Raw genomic sequence first — 17,911 nt, forward strand, 5'->3', positions numbered from 1 at the left:
TGCTAGAAAACTGGAAGTGGTGCTGTGGCTCAAGGGGTAGGGAGGTGACTTTAAGCTGAAAAGCTCAGGGGCAGTGCCCAGGCTCAGAGTCCAATCCCTATGACCAACCAAAAAAAAAAAAGAAGAAGAAGAAATGTGATCATTTGAAGTAATGTAGGAAGAGCTCTGAAACATATCGCATTATAAAACTTCATATGGTTTGAGCTCTTAATCTTTCATAATTCACTTAAAGTTTATAAAAAATGTTCTAAAAAACATTGTATTTTTCCAATATATACAAAAATCGCAAGCAAAAGATACTGGTATTTCATATGCCAGCATATGTAACATCATACTTTAAAAAAATGTTTTTTTAAAAAATCAGCTTTTGGCCAGGAGTTTGACCTAGTGGTAGAATTCTTGCCTAGCATGCACGAAGACCCAGGTTCGATTCCTCAGTACCACATACTTTAGACAAAAGCTGGAAGTGGTGCTGTGGCTCGAGTGGTAGAGCTCTAGCCTTGAGAAAGCCCAAGGACGGTGCTCAGGCTCTGAGTTCTTGCACCAGGACTACCCCCCACCCCTCCCAAAAAAATCAGCTTTTAAGAACTTCATCGATTCATAGTATATTTCAGCACCTCTAAGCTTTAGTTTCTTGTTTTGTTTTGTTTTGTTTTCTTTTATAAAGGACTCGACGTCAACTGATGATATGTGGTAACTGCTCATCTAGCCGTGGAGTTTGCCATCACCTCCAAAGGAGAGTACAGCTCCACTTGGTTGAACCTTTTAGCATCCACCCTCCACCTCCAGAAAGGAGCTATGACATTGGGTGAGAGTGATGACACGAGAGACCGGCAGCAGTGCAGCAGCTAGCCCAGAACTCATTGGTTTTGTTTCATTTTCTTTCTTTCTTTCTTTCTTTCTTTCTTTCTTTCTTTCTTTCTTTCTTTCTTTTTTTTTTTTTTGTAAATTTGAGACTTACAGAAACGTGATTTCAAACCATAATTCATGTTGTAAATCAGACTCCAGCAATTTTTGTTGTATGATTTTTTTTTGTAAAGTGTAACTGTCCTTGTACAAAATGCTCATATTTAATTATGAACTGCTTTTAAAATCATTATCAATGATACAAGAAATGTTTGGCTTGTTATGTGATGCAAAAGATATATAGCCCTTCCAAGTCTTGCTGCGTTCGGACTTGGGATTGGAACAGGGAGAGCAGCAACCACATCACTAGACACTCAAACGAGTACCTGATTATGGAGAATAACTTGAAAATCTTACAAAGCTGAATACCCAAGGAGTTATGGAAACTGTCTTCATGTTCTTGGCAAGGGACGGGGCACTGTTGAGGAAGCCCTGCCTTCATTTAACTGTCTTACAGAACATTCTCTCCTTGTTGCCATGAGTATTGCAAGTAATACAGTATATTCATAAGAATATCAATCTTGGGGCTAAAATGCCTTTGATTTTTGGACCTCTTTTACAAGTCCTTACATTTAATTCCTAATTGAAAAGCAGCAGCTTCCTGCATATAGTAGGAGACTGCCACATTTTTTTTTTTTCTATCATGATTGGCTGGGCCTGCTGCTGTTCCTGGTAAGATATTCTGAATTCATTTTATCAATAAAGCTTGATTTAACAAACAAGAAATTTAATCATGTATGTGTAATTCCTCTTTTACCTCGGCCTTTCAAAACACCATGCCATTGTAAATGAGATGTTTCTCATAGGGAAAGGTGTTAGTCTCCTAATTGGACGGTACTGATACTCCAGGCCAAGATGGGACTGTTCCTTTCCATTAGAAAGATTTAAGTCTCTGTTGTTCTTTAATCTTTTTCAAGTAGGTTCATTTCAGACTGCTTACTTTTCATTAAGATATGCATCAGCTTGAATTTACCTACTGTTTAATTAAAATAATTGTCAAAGTTTGACAATCTAACACTCTATGGTAGGTATGTGTGTGTTTGTGAGTTTGTGTTTGCCTGTGACTTTTAATTGGCCCATGTCTTTAGACTCTTAAGTGGTTAAGATGTATTTGTGATTTGAAATATAGCATGTTGATAATACTTAGCTGTTGGCCTTTTAAAATAAATTTCGAAGTTTAAGAAACTGTAGATATAAAAATACCTAATTTGATTTAGGTTTAAATTCCTCTAAGCATGTGAAAGTAAGTTTTAACAGTCTGTCACATTGAAAAGACTACTGTTTTGTGTCCTTCTGTATTTTTGTCTCTTTAGTTGATTATTGTATTTATCATTATGTAATTGAAGCAGTAGGCAGAGTCCCCCATGAGAAAACTACTAAAATGTAAGATTAAAATACAATACTAAATACAAATCAAAACTTTGTGTATAAAGCTAGTATAGTTCATTTTGTTACATTTGTTTTTCCCTAACTTGGACATATACATATTTGTATATATAGCCTTAAAACTAATGTAAAGTTAGGGGAACAGTAGGAAAAGTAATGTTAAATGTCTCAGATTTAAGTAGTTACATACCAGCAAACTCTTTCATTATCCCTCTTATTTGTGAGGTGATTAAATGTAACTTAATTGTATTTAATTTATATTTTAATCCAGCATGAATAAAAATGGAAATACTATTTATATTTAGAAATTTATAACAGTTGGAATTACAAAAACAATTCCATACTTTAACTTATAATAAATGCTTAATGTCTAAATCTGTGGTAGAGTGCGAAGTATGGTAATGTTCTAAGTTACGGCTTTACAAACATCTAAAAGTGCATTTAATGTCTTAACAGTGCTTATAGTAAAGGTTGATTACTAGAAATACTAGTAACAAAAGTTAAATCCCTATTAAAACAAGCTGGTTTCTTTTTTCTTTCTTTTTTTTCCCTCAACAACCTGGAGTTTTTAGTTTTTAATTCCAAAGCCTTGAATTTCTTTTTGAAATGTAAAACTTAATCATAAATAAAATATGTGTTAAGCTGTATATCAAACCCTAACAGCATATTTAGAACCTTTTTTGAGTGTTTTTAAATAATGGAGAAATTAAAATGTTCCTCTTAAATATTCATCAGAAAGAAAGTTGCTGGCTTATGATCCAAGAAGACTGAAGTCTTTTCACATGAACCATTACTTTGCCATACTAAGCATAATATTTTGTTACAAAAATGCAGGAAGGAGCCACACCGCTACCCTGGCAGAGCATAGGGGTTCCCTAGCGTGATGATAGTGAGAGGGGGGGCAGCCCCAGAGGGTCCCCTCTCTGTCTCTTCTAAGCGCCGCCCTTTGTGTGCACTTCATTTTGTATGCATGCTGAAAACTCTTGACCCTCTCACTTTTTTGTTTTTAATGCAATTAACATCCTCAGGGCAAATGCCTCAAAAATCTTTGGTATGTGTTTTTTTTTCTTTTTGGAGGGAAAAAATATTCTTGTGTGGTGATACTCAAAGTATACATTCATGTTAATGGGAAGTTCAGTTTTGTTTAGCAGGCTCTCACTGCCTTAACAGCAAGACATCTCGTGTCTATCTCTGGTTGTTTTGAGAAGAGATGGACTCCACATTTTACAACTAACAGACAACTCTTGTTATTAACATTAACTTGAAAAAAATCAAAAAATGTTATTCACTCAACTTTAGAATTAGCCTCAAACTTGTGTTTAGTTATCACACATAATTGGCTTCTAGAGACTAGAAAAGCTGCTTGGCTACTTAATTCTTAGAACCATTTATGGGGACAGCCTCGGCATGGAGATGCGTTTGGAGATACTAAAGCAGGAGGATCGCAAGTCTGAGGTAGGCTTGAGTGCCATAGTGAGACCCTGTCTCAAATAGATAAAAGAAATTTGGATTAAAAATTATACCAGTTATATGATTCAAATAACCCGAATTATAGTATTGCATTTAATGTTTGATCACATATTAGTCTGGCTAATTAGCTTTCTAAAAAGTATGTTGAGTATTGTCTATGAAACAGTGTTCTAGGTTAGCTACCATGGAACTATACAGAGATTGAAATAGGTCCTTGCCTCAGGGAGTTTACATTTAAGTCAAACTTAAAGTCTAGATTATATCACTGAATCCATGTCTGTCAGTCAACTGACTTTTCTAAACAAGGCAGGCCCCTACCCTAAAGAGTACATTGATACTTTGCTTGTTTATCTGGAATTTTTTTTTCTTCTTCCCCAGAGTTCAAAATCTCATTCAAAAGAAAGTTTTGCTTGGTCTAAAAGTAAAATTGGACTTATGAGGTAATACTTGAGTCTATTCAGAATTCCTGATTGTCTAACGAATGGCCTTCATTTTTCCTGCTCAAAGCAGCAAATCAGAGGACTGATGGGATTTCTTATAATTCTCTTACCTTTGATAATACTGGTGGGTTTGGAGTATGTATATTTATACATATGTGTATCTAAATACACGTGTTTGTGTATATTAATCTTATAACTTTTGATTATAACACAATGCTGGTGTTAATAACAGTTTTGCCAAATGTGTTTGAATAGTTTTAAAAGTTTCACTGCCCATCTTTACGGAACAAATTCATGTGAAACAGCATGTGATTTCTAAAAACTCATGAAATCAGGTACTACTTTTCTCGATCTTAATTTTGGAATACATGGTATACCTTTTATTCAAACTTTGCTGTTTTTACGGTATTCAATTTTGGTATTAGAAAATGTATGTAAATATTTCATTTTGTAAATGTTTCTCATTTGAGATTTTCCTTTGAAAGGACCTGAAAAAATTGCATATACTTTTACTTACAGATTTTGCAAACGATAGAACCATTCTTAGTTCGAGTGACAACTGAGTCTGCTGATTAATTTTTCTTTACAGTTTAAAGGTTTAGGAGCCTAATTTTACTTTTTATCTTTCAATAATGTGCCACATGTTTTGTTTGTAGTTGTTTTAATTATACATACTTAAGGATATGCTTGAAATATTGAAGAACACATTTTCTAAATATATAATACTGAATTGTTTTGTTGGTCACAGTACTAAATTGAATTTTTGTATGAGTGGTGGTCAGAATGCTCTGCAGAAATAGAGGCATGAGCGCTTCCTCTATTGTCAGGTGAACATCTCCTACTTCAGTTCACCTCAACACAGCCTCTTTCCCTCTTACCTGACCTGTTGTATAAAGATAGTGGCCTCTGTTCTCACTGTTCCTGTTTATATTAGCACAGGTAGAAGTGTCAATTAGAAAAATTACATTATGTTGACCTTGCAGTTGACGTAGGCTTTTATGAAGTGAGGGTAGGGATTGAATTAATAAAACAGTGATATACTTTTCTTTATCCTGCATGAAATATCCCCATGTCCTATATGTCCTCTTGATGTTCTCTAGCTCCTTTCAGATTGAAACAGGCCAGTTCCATTCTCTTAAGTAAGAAAATGATGTATTAGTACTCATCAGGGCCAACTAATATTTTGTTAAACTGTACTGAAAAAGAGAGAATATTGGGTATGGAGTGGTGAAAAGAGCCGAAAAGACTGTTCAGTTCCCTTGAAAGCCAGCAAAACAAAACTGTTGTATCTCATAAGACAAGCATTCACCTTTGCCACTCAACCTGTTTTTTTTTTTTAAGAAATATGATAAAAGTTACTGATGCTTCAACATAGAAGCAACTGAGAAAAATTCAGTGTTTATTCAGCACAATAGCCCTTCAGTTCTTTTCTTTGGTCCAAAACTCGAGTTTTCTTCTAATGATACTCTTATCATTTTTTAGTATTTGATGTTTATTCTTTCCTTGTACCTAGTCTTTGTTTAATGAAAGATTAGTGATGCTTTCATTTGTATAGTACTATTTGAAGCAGATTTATGTGAGTGATTTGGTAGCTATAGTATAAAATTAGTGATTTCCTAATTTGGTACAGTGGCTGGTACAAATTGAGCAGTGATTCTTAATCATCTGGGCACCAAGGGCCCTTTGAGAATGATGAACCCTAGAGACTCCTGAGAAAATGCATATAATGTGCATAATGCCATAAGTTTACAATATTGCAGGGCTCACTTGCCTCTTATTAAGATCTACCATTATGATGTAGGACTTCTTCCTTCTCTTCCGCAGAGCCCAGGGCATAACAATGAATCTACTTAAGGAATTCTTTTTAAAAGAAAAGAGGTTGATTGTCGCCTCCTGGCCAGAACCTGGTATCAAATTTTTTTTTTTTTTTTGAAAAAAGAGAGAAAGAGTCTGATGCAGGTGATTATATTTAGACCAGTTTTGTGAGATGATGTCTTTCTAAGGTTTGCCACTGTTGGAAAGTAATAGAGAAGAGGTAAAGTGGAAATTGAAGGTTTTCTGACTCTCAGATACAATATATTAACCAACGACATATTAGCTGTCAGATCTCAGGCTTTAAGACTGGAGCTTCCTGATACTAGAGTTCATTAAATATTTAACTTCAGATATTACAGATCTGAGTATTTCATACAGAGTTTTAAATAAAATCTTATGGACAGCTACCAATGTATAGAATTAATGATATCTACAAAAGTATAATTGCAGTGAAAAAAATCTTGGTGGATTTGTTGCCCAAGTTGGTCATTCAATTAGAGTTCTACTTTGAGAACTTGAAACATAGAAACTATTATTGTACCTGTCTCTTTAAATTATTCAAAGGCCTATCTGCAGGAAAGTAGCTTATTTCCATAATACCCCAATATTCATTGGTTTCATAATTGAATTGTTTCACTTAATTTGTATAAATGGTTTGAGTGGGGAGTCATGTACATGTAAAAAGCATGTTGCATTATATATAAATTCATTTTTGATCTACAAATGTAAGACTAATACAACTGCAGAAATATTTTTCTTAAGTAACATAACAAAATCCTCCACAATTAACTTATCCATTATGGAGTTATGTGATCCAAACTTTTTTTAAAAAATCCATAAATGTATATTTTGTATTATGCACCATTACCTGGTCCAAAGAAAATATGTGAACTCAGTTCTAATTTTAAGAATGTGCTTTTGTTTTCAAGTTTTTTGAAAGGTTGCATTCAGCCTGTGAATGACTGCAGATTGTAACATGGGATGAAAAGTAGAAATAATTCTAGTTTGCAAAACTGGTGCCACTAAATAAACAGGCAATTGCATAATGTGTGTGTATTTATTACCAACAGCATTTTTATGTACTAAAAAACCTGGACAATTTGGCCAGGAGTTTGGCCTAAGTGGTAGAGTGCTTGCCTAGCATGCACAAAGGCCTGGATTCCATTCCTTGGTACCACATACATAGAAAAAAAAAGCCAGAAGTGGTGCTGAGGCTCAAGTGGTAGAGCTCTAGCCCTGAGAAAGTCCAAGGACAGTGCTCAGGCCCTGAGCTCAAGCCCAGGACTGGCAAAAAAAAAAAAAAAAAAAAGAAACAAACAAAAAACCTGGACAATTTGAAATTAGTGTAAGATATGAAAAGAAGTCAGTTGGGGAGGCAGTACTGAGACTTGAACTGGATCCTTCAGAGGCTTATTTTCCAGAACTGGCACTCTTGTCACTTGAGCTATGCTTCCAGCCTGGTTTTTGCTGGTTAATTGGAGATGGAGTGGTGAGGAATTCCAGCCTTGATTCTCAGATCTCAGCCTCCTGAGTAGCTATGATTACAGACTGGCATGAGTCACCAGCATACAAGCTGAGAATTCTCTTCTTAGTGCAAAACTAGGTAACTTTGCTGACAAGATAAATGATGCTTAATTTGAGGTAGACATCTTTTCCTAATTTGGGGAAGATAACCAGAAAATTGGGTTCAGTGGTTATTGTAATGGAAACATTCCAGAAGTAAACCAAAAAACTTTCCTGCTAGGCATTCATCCAGGCCTGAATTCCAGTAAGTTATCTTGTCTTAATCCCTTGAGAATGGGAAAGATCTCATCTAGTATCTAGGGTATAGCAGTTGCTTTCAATAATGCTTGAGTACGTGTGTGATATGATATGGAGGGAAATGTTATACTTCTGCAGCTTCCAGGTTTGAGTAGTCTTAGCAACCATAAAGATTAGAGACTGAACTGATGATAAAAGTAATTCTCAGCAATTTTCAAGAACTCGTTTTATTATAAAATAATTCATTGTTACAAATGTATTCTGAAAGCTGAGCACCTGTGATCCTAGCTACTCCAGAGGATGCAGTTCAAAGCCAGCCCAGGCAAAAGTCCCTGTGAGAAACTTATCTCCAATTAACTACTCAAAACTGGAAGTGGCACTGTGGTTCAAAGTGGTAGAGTGCTCGCCTTGAGCAAAAGAGTTCAGAAAGAGCACTGTACCCTGAGCTTAAGCCCCACAACAGACAAAATAAAGTATAATAAAAGCAATAATCAGGCATCAGAGCCAAAGGAAAGTAGAGCCAAATATGTTTAACTTATGTGTAATATATTGCTTCGCTTAAAATTTATTGTGGAAGTTGTGGGTTTTGCTTATTTTGGTGGTTTGTTGGGGGGGGGAGTTCTTTTTTAATATAAAGCTTTTGTTTTTTTCATGAGTCTAGTTACCTTTCTGGCATTGACAAACTAATATTACTCCTTTTTCTTTACTATCCTTTACTAGCTCTGATTGTACTTCCCTTCAAACCAAATTTGATTGTAGTTACAAGTGTATTTGATGGAACTACATGAGAAAAGTTGGTCTACGTCCATCCATAGAACTTTATTTACCACAAAATCAATCAACTAGCCAGACACATGTAAAGGATTTTGTTTGCTGGTTTGTCTGTTGTCTGGGTGAGAGTCATACTTATATAAGGTGATTCAGAATTGCATAAAAGCTTTTTTATAAAGGTGTTTCATATTAATATTTGTATTGTTGCCTAAATAGTGAATAAGTCCCACAATGTCATTCTCTGTTGTAATTTAAACACAGGCTCATGTCTTCCAGACTAGAAAATTTGGTCTACAACTTTATAGTGATGCCCAAAAGTTTTTATAGAAATTAATTTGAACCATGAGATTTTTTTATTTGCTCGACAAAGCATTAGCAGTTTTAGTTGGGCACTAGTGGTTCATTCCTGTCTATACTCCTATCTACTCAGTAGGCTGAGCTGTGAGGATTGTGGTTGTATGCCAGCCCTGGCAGCAAAGTCTGTTAAGACCCTTTATCTCCAATTAGCCACCAAAAAGCTAGAAAGGGAGCTTTGACTCAAGGAGTAGAGCACTAGCCCTAAGCAAAAAACAAAAACCTCAAGGATGCTGCCCCAGACCCTGACTAATCCAGAGAGAGGAGGGAGAGGAGAGAGAGGGAGGGAAGGGGAAGAGAGAAGGAAAAAGTGAAGGAATGAAAGAAAAGAAAAAGGTAGTTTCATACTTAAATTTTCTGAAATGAGTTCTTGACTAATCAGATTAAAAGTCAGTATTTGGTGCATTCATGTTTTAAGTGTGTCTTTTTCAAATGGAATGACAGGTCTAAAGAAAAGCTGTCTGTATAGGTGAAAAATTTGTAAATCCGAAGTGTAATAGCAAACTTCTGTGAGAACTCTGGGATTAGGTCAGCCTGCTATGTTGACATGTGGGAGAGATGCTGTTCTGGCAGGAAGCAGGAAAAGTACTGATCCTAAACTTAAATGTTTACTGCAGATTCTGTAGGAGTAAAGATAAAATGCAAAAGAATTTTAAGAACTTGGTTTGAATTGCACAATTGAGTGAGCTGAGAGGAAAGTGGTAGTTTTGTTTTTTTGAGGTGGTAGGGTTTGAACAGGGCCGTGAGCTTCTAGATAAGAACTCTTTGCATGGAAGTCACATCGTTAGCCTAGAAATTCTTTTCTAGTAGTATGTAGCTATATTCAGATCTGACACAACCTATGACGAGATTCTATGAGAATCATTTTTTGGTTTGTATTTTTCTGGCAGTTACTAGGAATTGAACTTAGCCTTACATTTGCTAGGCAAGAGCTTTACTACTTGGACAGTGCCCTTTTAGTTTGTTTTTCCAGGTAGAGTCTCATGCTAATTTAGCCCAGGCCAGCCAAATCAATGACCCTTTTACCTTTTCCTTGTAGCTGGGATTACAGGAGTACACTGTTGTGGTCAGCAAAATCGTCGTCATTTAATTGTTGTCTTCGTTAGGTTGACTGAGAGCTTCCAACTTTTTTCCAGGCTTGGAGCTATGAGTTCCAAATGATTAAAAGTTTGCAGGATTTAAAATCAGAGTTTGCTAGGCAATGGATGACTCTTGTCAGAGAGGTTATGCATGTACCCTGTATAAGTATGCTGAAACCTATCCTGGGATCATTTTCCAGTTCTCAGTAAAGAAATGCTGAAAGGATGTCTTATTCTGTGTAATAAAATTCTTTGGTAAAGATTCAGCTTATCAGAAAAAGAGCACAATTCTCAATTATTTTCACTGCTGAACTGTTTTTAAACTTGTTGCATTGATTGAACTAGATTTTTTTGTTGTTGTTTTTCGTGTCAATAGTGGGTTTGAACTCAAGGCCTAGGCACTGTTCCTTAGCTTTTTTGCGGCTGGCACTCTACTACTTGAACTAGAACTCTACTTCCAGCCTTTCAGTGGTTATGAAGAGTCTTGTGGATTTTCCTACCCAGAACTGGCTTTCAACTGCATTCCTCAGTTCTCAACCTCCTAAGTGGCTAAAGTTACTGGTATGAGCTACTAGCACCCAGCTTGAACAAATTTTTCCCCCAGTCCGGGGGCTTGAACTCAAGACCTGAGCACTGTCCTTGGATTTCTCAAAGTTAGAGCTCTACCACTTGGGCCACAGCACCACTTCCAGCTTTTTCTCTGTATGTGGTACTGAGGAATCAAACCCAGGTCTTGATGCATGCTAGGCAAGCACTCTGCCACTAGGGAAAACTTCTAGCCCCTGAACAATTCCTTCCCCCTCTCCCCCCTCCCATCGTAGAGCTTGAACTCTGGACCTGGGTGTTGTCCCCTGAGCTCTTCAGCTCAAGGCTACTGACCTAACCCTGAACCTCAGCACCACTTCCAGTTTTCTAGTGGTTAATTGGAGATAAGAGTCTCACAGACTTTAGTACCCAGGCTGGCTTTGAACCTCAATCCTTAGATCTCAGCCTCCTGAGTAACTACATCACTGTGCCCTTCCCCAGAACATATTTTTAATTTTTTATCTTTTCTTTCTTTTCTTTTTTTTTTTTTTTTGCCAGTCCTGGGCTTGAGTTCAGGGCCTGAGCACTGTCCTTGAACTTTCTCAAGGCTAGAGCTCTATCACTTGAACCTCAGCCCCCCTTCTGGCTTTTTTCTATATATGTGGTGCCAAGGGATTGACCCCAGGTCTTCGTGCATGCTAAGCAAGCACTCTACCACTAGGCCAAACTCCTGGCCCCTTTAAATATTTTTTTAACTAAAGATTTCTGAAACAGTCCAACAAAATATAATTATCTGATGATTCTAGAAATTTCACAATGGAAGCAATATTTTCATCTTGACAGTAGGCAAAGCAAGTAAATATTTGTACAATCAATGTAAATTCAAGTTTTATTTGTGTCCTTGGCTTGTGTCATCTTGATGTAGCTCTGGCCTTTTTGGTTTTTTGTCAGTTGTAGTGTTTGAACTCTGGGGTCTGGACATTGTCCTTCAGCTCTTCAGCTTAAGGCTAGCACTCTACCACTTGAGCCACAGCACCAGTTTTCTGGTGGGTTTAATTGGAGATGAGAGTCTCATGGACTTTCCTGCCTGGGCAGGCTTTGAACTGCAATCCTCAGATCTCAGCCCCTTGAGTAGCTAGGATTACTGGTGTGAGCCACCACTGCCCAGCTAACAGAAGCAGTCTTGGCACTTGCAGGTAGTGAAATGGCATTTGAGCATAATTTACAGAAAGGAAATAGGTTTCACATTGTTCTAACGATAGTTATTTAGTAATTCGTTTTGTTGTGCAAGTTCTGGGGCTTGAACTCAGGGCCTGTGTACTGTCCCTGAGCTTTTGTACACAAAGTGCTCTACCACTTGACTCAGCTCCAGGTACAGCTTTTTGGTAGTTAATTAGAGATAAGAGTCTCACAAGGACTTTGCTGCTGATTGGCTTTTGACATGCCACCCTCAGATCTCAGCCTGCTGAACAGCTGGGATTACAGGTGTGACCTACTGACCCTTGTCTCTTAATATTTATTTGTTATGCCTGGAATCAAAATGTTTGCTTTGCCATTGCCCCTTTTGATTTTGCTTTAAGCACACCGGTTCCCAGAATACATTCTGTTTGGGGGCTTCTCTAAATACTTTTTTTCTTTGAGTCTAAAGTTCTGTCTCATAAGGATTTCTTTGCCATGTGTTCTCTGCTGCTGTTTGTAACCTATCTAGGCTGGACTATTGGATGACAGTATGGTTTTTAAGTCTGTTAACATGTATAAATTCATAAAAAATAAGTATGCAAATATACATGTACCATGGATAGAGACAGCTCTACAGTGACTGTCAGGAGTGGTACTGGTTCACCTCGGCCTCTGGCAGTGCCTGCTTCATGACCAGATGGATGGCATCTTACCAGACCACAATATTGGTAAAAAGCTTCATCCCAAGAGCACCAGGGTTCCAGGAAGGAGACTTCAGGGGGGTCACACCTCCATAGTTTAAGAGAAGAAAGGATGGAGTGGCAATTGTTACAGATGTTCTATAAATCTGTTGGAACTCTCTAAATATTTTAATTTCTTGGACTGAATATAAAACTTTTTTTTTCAAAAACCAAAGATTTCATGTAAGTAATGATTTTTAATCTTAGAACTTGTGACTTTCCTTGAACTTGAAGTCATTTCATGAAGTTGACATTTTGTTATTTGGTTAGGAAGGAAGAAGCAAAGGAAATGTGGAGGAGGGGGAGACAAAAGGCTAGAAGAGAGGCCTGTCTTCAAGTGCAAACCGTCTTTGTTAAAAGTGGAGACAATTCAATTTTCCTGAAATTGGAGTAGAGTTAGTTTCGGCACCATAAATCACCTTGCTTGGTAACAGTCACTATTGCATCATCGATTAAAGCACCTCAGGTTGCCTTTTTCTTCCCTCCATTATTGAGGTTTTATGGAGCTCCCTCCAAGGGAGCTGCGTTAGGGAATGCGGAGGATGATGAGGCTTCAGGGACAACTCACGGATTTCAGGAAGTAGTTGAAATGACCCCATTTAAGATAAAGGATTACAGATTTCCCTCCTTAGCCCATGAGACCAGATGGCCTGAGAAGCTTTCAATCCTGCCGTGAAGATTGGGTTGGGAGATCCACCTGAACGTGCGGTGGTTTCCTCCCCTTCCCCCAGTGCTTCCCGTGCAATTGCACAGGCAGGGCCTTGGTTTACAAGAGTTCAACGCAGTCCCCCCCCCTTCTCTTACCTCCTTGCCTCCCTCCCTCTGCTCACCTGGCTGTTCCCAGGATGTGCCTGAGTGAGGTCTTACAGATACCTGCTCTTGTTCTATTTTGGCCACGTAAAGTGAAATGCAAGTTCAAGAAGATTTAAAAGAACAAGCCTTGATCACCACCAAGGGATTCATTCTGCACTTGGTGACTGTATAAGATGCATTTGTGTGCATCTGCAAAAATAAACATTAGATGGGTGCTGTGCACACAACGTGAATGTACACTTGAGCTTTCTGTGGCAGAACAGCTCTGTGAGCAGACACATCACACCCAGGATTGTGGAGGAGGGGTCAGCATTCTGCACCTGTGGGAAGGCCTGGGCGTCCCGTGGGGGTGAGGCTGGATTTGCATAGGCAGAGCTAAGGAAGAAGAGTTCCATGCGTAAACAGCTGTGTAAGGGGAAAAACAGAGAAGGCAGCAGAGGTGGGGGAGGGCCTTGTCTTAACCAGAATCATTGTATCCCGACCCCAGCTGGCAGGTTTAGGTGTATCCCTGGGGGAGGGAAGAAAAAAAGCTTTTTGTATCCTTTGCTTTACTTTTTGGTGAAGGGTTGGGAGGCTAGGGTCCGAACTCAGGGTCTAGTGCATGCTTGGAAGTATTCTAACCACTTGAACCACAGCCCATCCCTTTTTGCTTTAGGTATTTTTTCAGACAGCGTTTTGAACTTTTGCCCAGGCTAGCCTTGGACATCAACCCTCCAATATATGTAGTTGAGATTATAGGTATGAACTTCCATGCCCAGCTTGTGTGTTAACTAAGATCTTGACAATGTTTTCGCTGAACTGGCCTCCATGCATGATCCTCCCATAGACAGCCTCATACATCACTGAGATTACAATGGTAAACCCCTCTGCTTGGCCTTTGTTGCTTGAACTTTGGTTAAGTTTGTAGTTGCCCCAGTCATGAACAGACATGCTTGTCTCATCAGCTTGACTCACAAATCCAGTGAAGGCAGATACAGGAGAAGTGAGTTTTCCCTCAATTGCCACCAACCTGTGCTGTTTCAAACTTTATGACATAGCAATCAGAAACCTTCACGTGCTGTCTCTACCTCTGTGGAGAGCTATGGGTCTACAGAGGCACCTTCTTCCTATTAGCAAGTACAACTTTGCCAGGTTGGCTAGCCACTAGTCAGCATGTGCCAAGAGTTGTGGTCAGATGTGAACTGTGCACTTTGAGTCAGGCGGTTGGGAGCAGAGAGCCTAACAGCACATGAAATGCTGCTGAGGTTTCCTGTTTGCTGGTGCAGGCAGCCTGTGGCTCACCTCTGCGTCCACTGTCCAAGCCAAAGCAACGGAACGTAATGTGCAGAAGATGGAAGTGCGATTACCTCACTTTCCACACTTTTTTCAAGTTTTTTACAATGAATACACATTTCTTAAATAAAATGACCACCAATTAATTAGCCATTTCATTTGTTTATTTTCTAAACTCATTGAACAGGTTGTTCAGGGAGGATTACAATTGAATGTGTCCCTTTCCCTGAGTATCCAATGCTACTCTATCATTTCCCCGCATCCTATCTCCCCTCCTCTGAGTCATTTCCCATTTCATCACATATGTACATTGAGGATGAGTATTCTGTCTGTGTCCCTTGTTCATTTAGTTCTGATGTCTTTTAAGACAAGTCTTGGGTACAGATTTTGTGTGTATGTGTGCCAGTAGTGGGACTTAAACTTGACCCAGACACTGTCCTTTAGCTTTTTTTTTTTTAAGTGCTGGTCCTGGGATTTGAATTCAGAACTCAGGGCCTGGGTTGGGTTTTTTTGTTTGTTTGTTTGTTTGGTTGTTTGGTTGGTTTTATTTTGTAGGTCATGGAGCTTGAACTCTGGGCCTGGGTGCTGTCCCTGAGCTCGGTCAGCTTACCCCTTAAGCAACAATGCTACTTCTGGTTTCCTAGTGGTTAATTGAAGATTAAACCCCCTGGGCTTTCTTGTCTAGGCTGGCTTTGACCTCAGATTTTAGCCTCCTGAGTAGCTAGGATTACAGATGTGAGCCACTAGCTCCAGGCTAGGACGTGGATTCTTAGTGGATAGGGAAAGACTGTGCCCAGCTGTCCCTTAGCTTGTTTTGCAGTAGGCTGGAACACTGCATCTGATCCACAGTTCAAAATGAGTCACTGTTATATGACAGGTATAGATTTTTGATCTACTTCTAAATTTATTAAGTCTATCCATCACTTTGTGCATGATAATGTGGATAAAAATGTTGCAAGACTCTAGTCATCAGGCATGTCTCAGACATGAATAAAGTATGAATGGGCTCAAATTTCTGAGTATAAAAATGGTAAGCAAACAAAACCCAACCATGCTGATTCTCTTCACTTTCTGGATGCACCTGATCTACCCAGTGTTACTAGGGAGAATTATCCAACCGACGTCAAGTAAGTGACTCCTCTGTCGCTGACTAAAATGTGCCACAAGGCCAGTGTTCCTGTGGGAGGCCTCTGCCATCCACACCTGAAATCTTCAAACTTGGTGACTATTTTTCTTGCAATGCAAGCGGGGTTAAAAGTCTCTAAGTGATATGGATTATTGTATACATTGAAGAATATTCATTAAAATATGCTAAATTTATCTCCCACCATAATTCAATACAAACTATGCCCCCAAAAGTACTCAAAGCTAGAAAGAAGTCATTTCCTAGACATCTTTAATCAATCTTATCTGTCCAAATTAACTACTCAAGGAATATCTCACTTTTTAGTAACTTACTATGGCAAAATGGGTAAAAAGCCAGGTATGATGGCTCATGCCTGCAATTCTAGTTACTCAGGCAGCTCACATTTGAGGATGATAGTTCAAAGCCAGCTGGTCAGGCTTTTTAATTAACCAGCTTCAAAAACACTGGAAGGCCGGGAGTTTGGCCTAGTGGTTAAAGTGCTTGCCTAGCATGCATGAAGACCTGGGTTCGATTCCTCGGTACCACATACTTAGAAAAAAGCCGGAAGTGGTGCTGAGGCTCAAGTGGTAGAGCTCTAGCCTTGAGAAAGTCTGAGGACAGTGCTCAGGCCCTGAGCTCAAACCCAGGACTGGCAAAAAAAAAACAAAAAAAAACAAAAAAACCCACTGGAAGTGGAGCTCAAGTGGTAGAGGGCTAGCCTTAAGCACAAAAAAAAAAAAAAAAAAAAAAAAAAAAAAATTCAGGGGTAGCACCCAAGCCCTGAGTTCAATCACCAAGACTGGCCCAAAAATAAAAGCAACAAAGTTATCATTTGAGCTGATTTTAAATGCATTTGATTATATTTAAACATATGTTTTATGTAGATACCAGAACTTGACAGGGCCTTCAGCTGTCATGCAGCCTTTTCCCATACAACTGCTATGCTACTACCTCAACCATACCTCCAATTTCTGCTTTTTACTGGTTAGCTGGTGATAAGTCTCATAGACATGTCTGCTCTCAAACTGTGATTCTCAGGTCTCAGTCTCTTGAGTCACTACAGTTTCAAGCATCAACCACAGGAATTCTGCTAAGAGGTTTTTGTTTGTTTGTTTTGTTTTCTATTTTTTTCTTGGTTCTAGAGTTTCTCAACCAGCCATGAGAAGGAAGACCAAAATGTTTGCAAGTAATCTACGAGTTTGGTTATTGACCGACACTGTTCATAGAACCTGCAGCGGCATTATCTATCCAGTGGTGATCATTAGCCACATACGATTAATTCAGTGAGAGATGATCTTTTTTTCCACTATAGTTAAATGGCTACATGGGGATAACGGCTTCACTTTTGACGGGACAGGACAGTTCTAAATACTCATCTCTGGCTTTAGGAAGTGCACCACATTCAGTTACTGGCCCCGCATATTAAATCCTGTAAGACCGCACCCCACATTTTTAAGGTGCTGTCTCCCAGCTAGTTCTGGAAGTGGTCTTCAGTAGATATCTACTGTTTAATAAACTTAGATGCTTCTGGGTGATAGAAATGCAATGAGGCTTTTGAGTCCAAGAGCACTGGCCCAGCCTCTTCCTCTGCTACAAAGTGAGAGCAGATACTAGTCAAAAAATGCTCTCTTGCTCCAAAACCATGCAGATATACAACTACTATCCTTGCTTGAATCCTGGTCCAGATAGCAAGGTTGGCCTCCTTCAGTGTGAGCTATTCCAAAAGTTTTCTTCTCCCCTAGGAACCACTCCATTTCGTGAATTCGTTGTGGCACTTTCAACCACAGCTCAGCATGAGTAGCAACTGACTTTGTTTCATTGGATAGCCCTTGGTCAGCCATGGTCACTTTATGTGGAAGGCCCTGGTGGGACCTTGCCCACCAGAGTGCAGACAGAGTGATTCCTGTCCTGAGACAGGGCTCTTTCCATATCAGGATGAGTCGGGGTGCGTGTAGAACAAGGAATAGTTCACAGCAGGTGCTCTTTCTAAAGTTCATCTGGGGCTACAGTTCAAATCAGCCAGTTAACCAAAAATAATAGTCATATAAGCATAGCTTAAAAAAAAATAGCCTGGGATTATCTGAGTGGGCTGTCAGCCTTTGGGGTCCACAGTTTGAGGTGCCAGTTCTCTCCTCCTTACTGGTCAGGAGTGTTGACTCCTCCGCGATTGACTTGGGCCTAATTTCTAATTTGTCAACCATGATTGTTTTGTTGTTGTGTTCTTGGTGGTCCTGGAGAGTGAACTCAGGACATGAAACCTGTTAGATAGGTGTT

The 17,911-nt window shown here is 38.9% G+C and overlaps 1 protein-coding gene across 3 annotated transcripts in view; it reads left to right on the forward strand.

Annotated features, from left to right (window-relative positions):
• Positions 1 to 7,063, forward strand: part of Ppm1a (protein phosphatase, Mg2+/Mn2+ dependent 1A) — a 44,610-nt gene extending 37,547 nt beyond the window's left edge. For all 3 annotated transcript variants that reach the window (XM_090344226.1, XM_090344227.1, XM_090344229.1), the window contains one exon: positions 668 to 7,063. In XM_090344226.1, coding sequence (XP_090200352.1) covers positions 668 to 697 — 30 coding nt within the window. In that variant the 3' untranslated portion in view covers positions 698 to 7,063. The remainder of the gene's footprint in view (positions 1 to 667) is intronic.
• The last annotated feature ends 10,848 nt before the right edge of the window (positions 7,064 to 17,911 follow it).

Source organism: Megascapheus bottae, chromosome 14, assembly GCF_031878675.1.
Source record: "Megascapheus bottae isolate mThoBot1 chromosome 14, mThoBot2.hap1, whole genome shotgun sequence".
NCBI lineage: Eukaryota > Metazoa > Chordata > Mammalia > Rodentia > Geomyidae > Megascapheus > Megascapheus bottae.